Source organism: Amblyomma maculatum, chromosome 2 (genome assembly GCF_055883805.1).
Source record: "Amblyomma maculatum isolate TAMU_Amacu chromosome 2, ASM5588380v1, whole genome shotgun sequence".
Classification (NCBI taxonomy): Eukaryota; Metazoa; Arthropoda; class Arachnida; order Ixodida; family Ixodidae; genus Amblyomma; species Amblyomma maculatum.
This window is the reverse complement of record NC_139345.1, coordinates 153,017,362-153,027,491: the sequence shown is the minus strand read 5'-3', so window position 1 is coordinate 153,027,491 and position 10,130 is coordinate 153,017,362. Positions and strand designations below refer to the sequence as shown.

General features: G+C 44.7%; 1 protein-coding gene across 1 annotated transcript in view; it reads right to left on the bottom strand.

Moving 5' to 3' along the window:
• Window positions 1-988: 988 nt before the first annotated feature.
• LOC146200197 (diuretic hormone receptor-like) overlaps window positions 989-10,130 on the bottom strand; it is a 235,591-nt gene continuing 226,449 nt past the window's right edge. Inside the window, exons 12-14 of the mRNA XM_084595418.1 lie at window positions 5,888-6,020; window positions 3,445-3,486; window positions 989-2,987 (exon numbers count right to left, since the gene is read on the bottom strand). Coding sequence (XP_084451544.1) covers window positions 2,739-2,987; window positions 3,445-3,486; window positions 5,888-6,020 — 424 coding nt within the window. The 3' untranslated portion in view covers window positions 989-2,738. The remainder of the gene's footprint in view (window positions 2,988-3,444; window positions 3,487-5,887; window positions 6,021-10,130) is intronic.

The window sequence follows — 10,130 nt, the reverse complement described above, 5'->3', positions numbered from 1 at the left end:
CTGCGCTGTTATTGAAGTCATAATTAACCAACTAGTCCAACGAGCATCAATCTTGGATCAATGTTTATAAAATTTAATCGTTCTCCATATCGCAGCTCCACGTGTGACCTCCCCACCCTTTGTGGCAACCGTAAGTTTGTGTACCACCCGAGTGAAAAGCCGGTTTCGCCGATGATGGGGGCCTGCACCACCACACGCTGAACACGAGTGTGATATGAGCCAACATGTGATACAAGTTGAACTGAAAAAAATGCATTCTTTTTTTAATAAATCATCGCAGAAGTCAACGAACATCAAAATAAATACGCAATAAATTCTTTTTATCTTAAAGATCTTCAATGTTTTTGTTTCACGCAGGCAAACGTGACACTGTTTGCGTTCGTTAAAAAGGTTTTTCAGCTGTAATATTTCACATCGTAGTGTCTGGCCTTGGGTAAAAGGAACGGTGGGACAAATTTATTAATGCAAGGCATTTGTAAGAACAAGATACACAGTATCATTTATCGTGAAGTCGAGGTGTCTTTAATGAGCTTTACTAGGTGAGGTGTGGAATTTTCATTTTACTTCTTGGTACAGAATTGGACGACACAAGAAATCAAAAACAATCATTTTTTTTATTTCATGCGAACTTAGCTGGAATGCCCCAGCTATTAATAGCGTCGCTTCTTGGTAAACGCAGCGCTGATCTCTGTGGGGAGCTCATTGCAGGCGGGACAAACGATATTTATTTTCTGCTTGCTATCCTGAGCCATAGCGCAGAAACGCCTTAGGTGTCTTGTAGGAGGAGGTCCTGAAGTCTGTCGCCCATGCACCTGTGCTGTAAAAGGTTAGGGGACAACACTGCCAAAACACTACTCCTACACCGAAACCAATTCTTTCGTCACTTTGAAGCGAACAGGATATGCTGTTCCCTAGAACCAGTCACAGAGGCCATTTTTGCACTCTAAGATATGTCCGAATGCTTTAAGCAGATACTATACACACACCATTCATTCAACCCGAACAACATAGCTGACACATTTATTCACATACATTAACACAGATATCGCAAATATACAGTAGCGCTAACAAGAAAAGGTGCACAGGACATCATACTTCATCAAAGCACAGCGAAGTGCAGTGTGCAAATCTGACTAGATATGGTCTTCGTAAGGCAAATGCTTTGTACGCTAGATGCGATATATTTTTTGACTAGTACAACCACGCAACAGACTTAAATATTTTTTGGTGTGCTGCTTTAGTAGTGATTTGGCGAAGTGGGCTGGCAATTTTTCTATTGGCAATGCAGAGCATTAGATGACGACGTAAGTGAAATAGTGCTGTTTTAAGTGAAAGCGGCCTGGTCAGCTATTTGACGTTAGGATATTTTAAGCAAAATAAAATCCAAGAACACGCCCGTGCTCTATATGTTTCACAGACTGCCCACCTTTACTTCAGTGAAAATTTCGTTCCTCTTTTGCCCTGTTCATATTTCTTTCCCTAAAACGCCATCCACGAGAAGTGCTCAGTGGTTGCTGATTGTTCATGCCTAATGACCGCCTTTTATATAGGCGAAGTGGTGCCATTGGTAACTGCCACTTTTTCTAGTCATCTGTATCGAAATAAATAAGCAGCTGTAAAGGCATTTTAATCCTTCTCACGTTCTAGAACCAACTGGGAATGAATACGCTGACGTTTTAAAACATAAGCAACCATCATGCCGTGCCCGAATCCTCTCTTGAAATGCACAGACGAGAGTACGGCGCATAACCTATAGTCGGCACTTTGTACATGGAAAGCTCCACAGTGAAGCGTAAACACTAAATCTCCGGCTTCTAGTCGCGCACTGCTGCCTGTTCAGTCTTTGCAGTCTTTTTAATTGCAGTCCTGCACGACAGAACACCACTCAAATACAAAAGAACTACAGTCACAAAGGTAGCATTCACTTAACCACCAAGCCAGGAACCAGTCCAAACATTCCTATCTTTGGCCAAAGCAGAACAGTGCGCAGGTCATTTTCCGGCAGCAGAGTTGGCACTAAAACGTTTGAAGCATGTTTCTTGTCCAAAGGATTCGTATACGAAAACAATCCGTTCAGAGCACGTGCAGCTAACAGCTTTCTTCACTTACGAAAGGCTGCGCATGCTGAAACGGAGACGCTCAAGAAAGCTCAGTGAGTGTAGAAAGCTGGCAGAAAGTGAATTTGTAGCTATTGGTGAGGTGAGATGAGAGAATAGATACCAATTATAATATTCACAATATGTGTATCAGCTTTTTAGACACTAGTGTTTACTTTTTTTTTTTCATGTGAAACAGTGCCCACTGCACTGTTCAGTGTTTTCATTACTATTGTCTCCGTAAACCTTGTTTTTGCCAGCAAAACCATACATAGTGTTCCTGAACTGAACCTTATTGAAAGAAACCATACTCTTGTTATATTAATGTTATTTTAATTTTTGGCTTTCGATTGCTTAGATTTCGTCGTCTAAGTTTTCTGGCTTGCGTCCACTACACAAGAGAAGAGGGCGGAGGCAGCTGCAATGTAAGCATTTTTAAAAACATTCATGATGTCCTCAAATGAAACCCTCTTTGAAGGTTCTTAATTGTTCTAATCCACAGAAACATGACCTTCCGCAGGTAAAGGTGGGGGTAATATGGCCGCAAGTAAAAGATCACCGAGGTGAAGTTTGCTGTCTTCAAGGCACCCCGGAACATCAGCCCTCAACAGGCGTCGGGAGAAGGTGTGGCGCTTAGCACGTTCACACTAGTTCGTCTTTTAGCGCCACTGGTCCATACGACGTGTTGCTGAAGCGCTTTCCAGTGGCCGAATAGAGGCGTGTGTTCCCCAGTGAAGTGGTTGTGGTGGCGAAGCTACCGCAGCTTCCTCGCTTGGAGGTGGTCACTCTGACGTCGCCGAGGCGAGACGTGCTAGAATGTCGTCGTCCTCCGCGTTTCAGAGCCCGAGCTGTCTTCCAACGCTCCAGGTGATGGCGCACGGACTTGCGTACCTGCGCAAAGCAAGCAGAATATGGTCTATCGAATTGCCACGCTGGCTGCTTGAGCTTCAGGAGTACAACGGAACGTAATACATAGCTGGAGGGCCTACCTGAAACAGAGATTTTATATCATATTAGCGAGAGCTGAAGCTGGTATTGCCATAGACAACTATTTCCTTAGCCCCAATATAATGGGGCGCATTGAATAGATTTAATTATTACTGCTGCTTCAAAGTAGGTGCATTCGTTTCCTGTCCTGACTCATTTGAGAGATCATCTTCAGGAAGAAGACTGTACGTCTCTGTTAGCTCCCCTGAGTGTTCCACTACGCGCTTTGACGTGGGAAAGTCATCCGGAGCAACAAGTACACAAAACCTAGATGTACAAAAAAAATGAACGACACTGTATCCTTTATAACCCGCAGTTCCTACCACTAAATGCCCATTCGAATAATATTTTCTGCACATACCTCTCCATTCATGAAGCAGTACAGCACCGCCACGTTGAAGCCCTGGAAAAACAGAAGATTCCATGACTGAATTATGGAATTGAACGGCGGAGCAACACGGAAACAGACACAGACAAGAAGGGGACACCACATGCGCACACTACCAACTATTTATTAAACGGAAAGGTGGCATATTTATACGTCCATCTCAAGCATCACACTCATCGCCACAGTCCGCTCCAAACCCAACACGTGAACTCCGAGCAGCACCAACAGGAAATCAGACAAGATATTTCTAACCTCAGTAGATAAACTATCAAAAAAAAAAATTAATAAATAAAGGAAGGCAGGCCATATCTCATAGCAAATGCAGTCTGGACCGAAAACAGCAGAGTAAGACATTAGAAGCGACCAGCCCGAACCCTAACAAATAAAAAGTAAAACGATAAAACAATCGTAGCAAAAGCAGAGTCAAAACAGTTAAGCAAAAGCAGTCAGAACCCTAAGCCAACAACAAAAGATGATCGTAGCACAAGCAGAGTCAAAAAAAAAAAAAATGAAGCAACAGCAGTAAAAGAAACTAGGCCAACAACAACAAAAGACGATCATAGCAAAGGCCGAGTCAAACAAAGGAAGCAAAAGCAGTCAAAAACCTAAACCAACACCAACATTTGTAGCTCAAGGAGAGTTAAAGAAATGAAGCAAAAGCAGTCAAACACAATCGTATACCAAAGGCATAGTCAAAAAAGGGGGGGCAAAAACAGTTTATTTATTAATTTTTTTTTTTTGATAGTTTATCTACTGAGGTTAGAAATATCTTGTCTGATTTCCTGTTGGTGCTGCTCGGAGTTCACGTGTTGGGTTTGGAGCGGACTGTGGCGATGAGTGTGATGCTTGAGATGGACGTATAAATATGCCACCTTTCCGTTTAATAAATAGTTGGTAGTGTGCGCATGTGGTGTCCCCTTCTTGTCTGTGTCTGTTTCCGTGTTGCGCCGCCGTTCAATTCCATCATGCACCAACTCGCCCCCCAGGCAGTTATTCTGAAGATTCCATGACTACAGCGCCATGAAGATTGTCATCAGGTTGACCGCGGCCACAGCATAAAAGAGCCCTCACCTATCCAAATAACTGCATTCTGATCAATCGGTGTCCTTACCCATCTAAACTTCCTAATTATATTCTTCCAGCTCACATTCTGGTCTTTCCTACTACTTGCGTCACATTCTCAAATTTGTTTTGTTTGAATTCTCTTAAACGTTCATCAACTTGCGTTCGTCCTTTCACGCACAGCGCCCTCTTCTATCCTTAGTGCTACAAGTAAGGTTTTCAATTCCATAATTTGCCGCTTCGCTGTCAAGCAAAGTTTAGCGATTGTTTTAGCCACGTGCTCCCACTTGGTAGTTGAGTACTGGTAAATGCAGCTGCGTTTTTTTACCCTCTATGATGCACCTAAGCTCCCATTCTCGATTTGAGAATACATGGGAAATGCCCTCTGGTCTCATGGTCTGGATGTGTGGTCACTAACTGGGTTAAGTAGTTGAACCTTGCTAGATGCAGATGTGTTCAATTCATATTTGCCCTAGTTGTGAACCTACATCATAGAGAAAATAAATTCATGTATATGCTTTCTTGACTACTACTACTTGCCATGCCTGCGTCTGGTAATGCAGAAGTAAATCGCAGTGTCTTGAACGCGAACATCTTCGCCGGAACTGCCCCTGGTTGGGTACTTGAAACAAAAGTTTGAGAAACACAATAACCAACCAAAAATATTGATTACAGCCTGACGTTTCGAGACCAACTCAGTCCCTTACTCAGGGGCGACTAAAGTTCGAGGCCCGCAGTAGCAAGCAGCGGCCTTTGCTTCCCCTTTCCCAACATGTGGCGCAGTCCAATTGTCTACGCGGAGGGCAGCGTCGCCGGCTTCCTATTCACTGTTGCAGCTATCAGCCATGGTTCATCCGGCTGACAACTGAAGCAACCGGCGACACTGCCCTCCGCCTACACAATTGGACTGCGCCACACGTTGGGAAAGCGGAAGCAAAGGCCGCTGCTTGCTACTGCGGGCCGCGAACTTCAGTCGCCCCTAAGAAAGAGACTGAGGTGGCCTCGAAACGGTGCGTTGTAATAAATATTTTTGGTTGGTTATAGTGTTTCTCAAAGTTCTGATTAAAGCTCAGTATGTCCTAATGAGATGCCACAATATCGGCTGATACAACGCCTAACATACACGTGTTGGACGCTATGCTTTCCAGATCGATGAGACAAATGATTATCTTGCGAGAAGCCCGTGAAAGGTCATCTTTTTAAGGACCTTAGGGGAAGGTTTTATAAGCGGGAGGTATTCAAGTCTCGAGCCGGAAGTGTCGCTTCTTTCTCCTCCTAAGCAGCCGCAGAACAACATTGTGGTCAAGTCGAAAGCGAAGAACGTTCCGCACAAAAGGCAAATGCTAAAACATACCTGCGTTGATAACAGGGTGATCTGAAGGTAGGTGAATATAACCCTGGCCGTCTTGTGCGTTGGTGTCCAGATCAGCAGGATATAAGTCACGCCCAGGAGAGGCAGCAAAACCAGCAGAGCTTTGGCCGCTTTTCTACACAGTCAGGGAAGAAGAAAGAAAAGCAAGATCAACATTGTTCTATCAAAGTGCAAAGATCCATACTAAGAGTGTAGGCGGTAATATTTGCATTTGCGCTCAAACTGAGTTGTTTCATTATAGAAGAGCCGGCTTTTGAAGCACTTTGATAACGAAATATGTATTTCTATAGGAATAAGCAAGTTTACCGGACCTAATCGACATACAAGGTGAATGAGTAACACAGTATATCAAAGCTAACTACAACATTAAAGACTTTCACTCAAAGAAAAATTGTATTCCCAGTAGCCTGAACCCTTTCAGTTTATACTCTTGCGTGTTGTCGCCCTAGAGGCGACAACACGAGGTCATTCTGGTGCCAGTATTCTGCTTTTTAGGAGGAGAGGCCCTCTCTGAATGCTAGCTTGGAAAGCCTAAAAACTGCAATGAAACAAACCTTCACTATCTTTTGGCCGATTTAGAAAAGATGGACTAAGGGAGTAATTACTCATTGCATCCACCCAAGCGCAGCCATACGGCTACAAAGGAAAGCTATACAGCCTTCTCAGAAACTTCGTAGTTAAAGAAAAATTCGTCCTGATCCGGGAATCGAACCCGGCACCACCGCCTTTCCAGGGCAGTCGCTCTACCGACTGCCCTGGAAAGGCGGTGGTGCCGGGTTCGATTCCCGGATCAGGACGAATTTTTCTTTAACTACGAAGTTTCTGAGAAGGCTGTATAGCTTTCCTTTGTAGCCGTATGGCTGCGCTTGGGTGGATGCAATTAGTAATTACTCCCTTATTACAAACCTACTCCACCTTGGGGGATTCCCCTAAATATTTGACCAGAAAAGATGGACCTTCACAGTCACCTCTGGGGTGCCTTGTACTCCAAGACAGCGAAGTACACATAAAGCAGTTGTGTGCCTCATGCGAAGGCCCCAGCTTTTGCTCCTCCGTCTTTAAATCCCCTTTCTCTAGAAAATATGTCGTTGGCGTCAATGTTTGCAACGACGTTTTAAGCGAAAGGTTTGGACATGATACTGGAAGGTGGTAGTTATTAGATTAAATGGCAGACCGCTGATGATGGTAAGCGAACCTCACTGAACTTTGTATTCCGAGTAAGATAAGGTACTTCATCCAGGTCCACACAAGCACCTGTGTGCAGCTTGATTAAATCTGGGTTTTATATCTGGTTTTGCTTCTGGCAGAAGTATTTGATAATTAGCCCTGCACAACCAGTATACATATTTATGATTAAATAATATATTGTCATCATCTCGCATTCAAATTATTATCAAGAAAACATAGTTTGTGCTGGAATGACATTAATTGCGCTGATAGTAGAAAGGGAAGAGTTGCAAGTTCTCTGGAATATCTTACGTACTGTTTGCTTCATTGTTATTTTCTTAGATGGAGGAAGGTAACTACGACAATGCGTCAGGCCGTGATAGTTGCAGGACAGCACATGAGATTAAAATATTTTTGTCAATGAGAAGCAAAGCCAGTTAAAGTAATAAATCCGAAAACCATCTTTGAAAACTGGACAGATAAAACTAAATATAAAACTTCCATTCTGCCACATGGTCCAAGTATAGGCTATATAGATACCTCGAAATCAAGCTGCATTGATTTGGTGATCTGGCTTCAAAGAAGTGAAGTATTTGCCGACGACATTCCCTGCAAGCCTGTGAACAGTCCACGATTAACGTGACACAGCCCCAAAATGGTAAAATTAATTTGCTTGTTATCGTTGGCCAACTCAGCTATAGCTCAGCTATAACTCAGCTCAGTTTACTATACCAATAAGCCTGGCGCTGATAACTGAAAGAAACCTTACATCAATTCCTCGGAAACACCATGGATTATCAAAGCACGTGAGCTTAGAACATGAGAACGCTAGGGGCCAACTAAAGGTTTGTTTACAGACGCCTAGACTTCAAACACTGCAATAGAAACGATAAAAAAACTGGAAATTAGAGTTCTGAAAATAGTAGGAATGATGCAGCGCCTATGGTTATGCACACTTGTATAAACCACTTGACCGACCACAGCTTTCCTCTGACTTGTAGCTAATGATTGATTTATAGGAAAGGAAAGACGCGGTAACTGTCTCACTTGTTTTATGTGGACACCTCAACTGCGCCGAAAGGGATGGGAGGAAGGTGGGGAGTGAAAGTGGAAAGAGAGAAAGAGGAGCCGTAGTGGAGGGCTAAGGAGTAATTTCGACCACCAGGGGATCTTTAACGTGCGCTGATATCGCACAGCACACGGACGCCTCTTCGTTTCGCCTCCATCAAAACGCAACCGCCGACATCGGGTTCGAACCCGGGTACTCCGGCGCAGAAGTCGGGCGCCTTACCTTATAGCTAATTACAAACGAGTTCTATTGTTATCAAGTACACTTACGCCGCCAAAAGCATGTATTAGGTTCCACTGAAGAATACAAGCACCCCAAATGTATTGTTACAGCGCTTCAGGAAGCACAAGTATATAGTGATTTTAGTGCGTAGAATGCTTAACAATCACAGATTGATAGATTTATAGGAAGGAAAAGGCGCGGTAACTTTCTCACCTTTTTTTCTGTGGACACCTCAACCGCGCCGTAAGGGAAGGGAGGAAGGTGGGAGTGAAAGTGGAAAGAAATAAAGAGGAGCCGTAGTGGAGGGCTACGGAGTAATTTCGACCACGTGGGGATCTTTAACCTGCGCTGACATCGCACAGCGCACGACGACTCTTCATTTCGCCTCCATCAAAACGCAACCGCCGACATCGGGTTCGAACCCGGGTACAGATTCCGACGATGTAGTGGACGAAGAGAACGATGGTACGAGCGTCGCGCGGCTCAACAAACCCTCCGCGGGCGGCTGCCTTTCAATGGAGGAAAAACGGAGAGGCGTCCACATGCTGTGCAATGTCAGTGCACGTAAACGGTCTCCACGCGGTCGAAAGTAATCCGAAGACCTCCACTACAGCACCTTTCTCTCGTTTCGCTTTCCCTTCTGCCTTCCTCCCTTCATTACGACATGGTTAATGTATCCAGGAAGAACGGCGGATATTATCACGAAAGCCTTTCTAAGCTCATGAAGCGAAATCCTGTGCACGAAAGTTGTGCGACATATCTGTCCTGTTCCGCGAGTTTGGCGAGATATACTCTTCTCTAGCGTTCCTGCCATCTACAATCGCACAATCGAACGTGTGCTAAGGGACGCCACGAGACACGAGTGACGGTGTATCGTCCAAATTATTACTTGCCTGAGAACGTGTAACAGATACCGAGTCTTTCCTTTGATCTAAACCAATTATATTTATATGTAGCACTGCAATTAAAAAAACACTGATTGAATTATAGGAAGGGAAAGGCGCAGTAACGGTCTAACTTGTTTTTTGTGGACACATCAACCGCGCCGTAAGGGAAGAGAGCGAGTGAAAACGGAAAGAGAAAAAGAGGAGCCATAGTGGCGGGCTACGAAATAATTTCGACCACCTGGGGATTGTTAACGTGCGTACAGCACACGGACGCCACTTCGTTTCGCCTCCATCAAACGCAGCCGTCGAGGTCGGGTGCGAACCTTGGTACTCCGGCACAGTAGTCGGGCGTCTTACCCCGGCGGGGCGCACTGCAACTAACATCGATGGGGCCAATGGTAGGCGAGGAAGGGTAGGCTTTCGCCATGCGCCTCATAAGAGACACCTGACGCTTCAATTTATTGCGCCTTTCCTTTCCTAACAACAAATTTACAAGCTTACGCACGCATCCCGCGTTTTAGCTACGCACGATGCGGAGCGGCCACTGATGCTGTTAGCGGAAGAGAGGGAGCGTGTTCAAGTTGCGAAAGCGGCGGCCCAAATCGCAAAACTATCTTCTTTCATCTGTCCCGAAATATAAAAATTAGCTGTGTCTTAGCTCTGGTTAAGCCCGAGTGATTGCGAAAGCAATACCTCCCTGGCTGCGCTTGGCTCTGTTGGTGGTTTGGTATGGCTTCGCCTTTTGTGCAACTAAAGGATTTGCTCTGGGCACAACATGGTTTCTACTGTTTGTTTATTCCAATGAACACGCTTTGGTGGTCCGTAAAGTTGTCTCTTGGTAGGGATGGCCGCTAAAATTCGAAGTCGATACGGGCGCCTC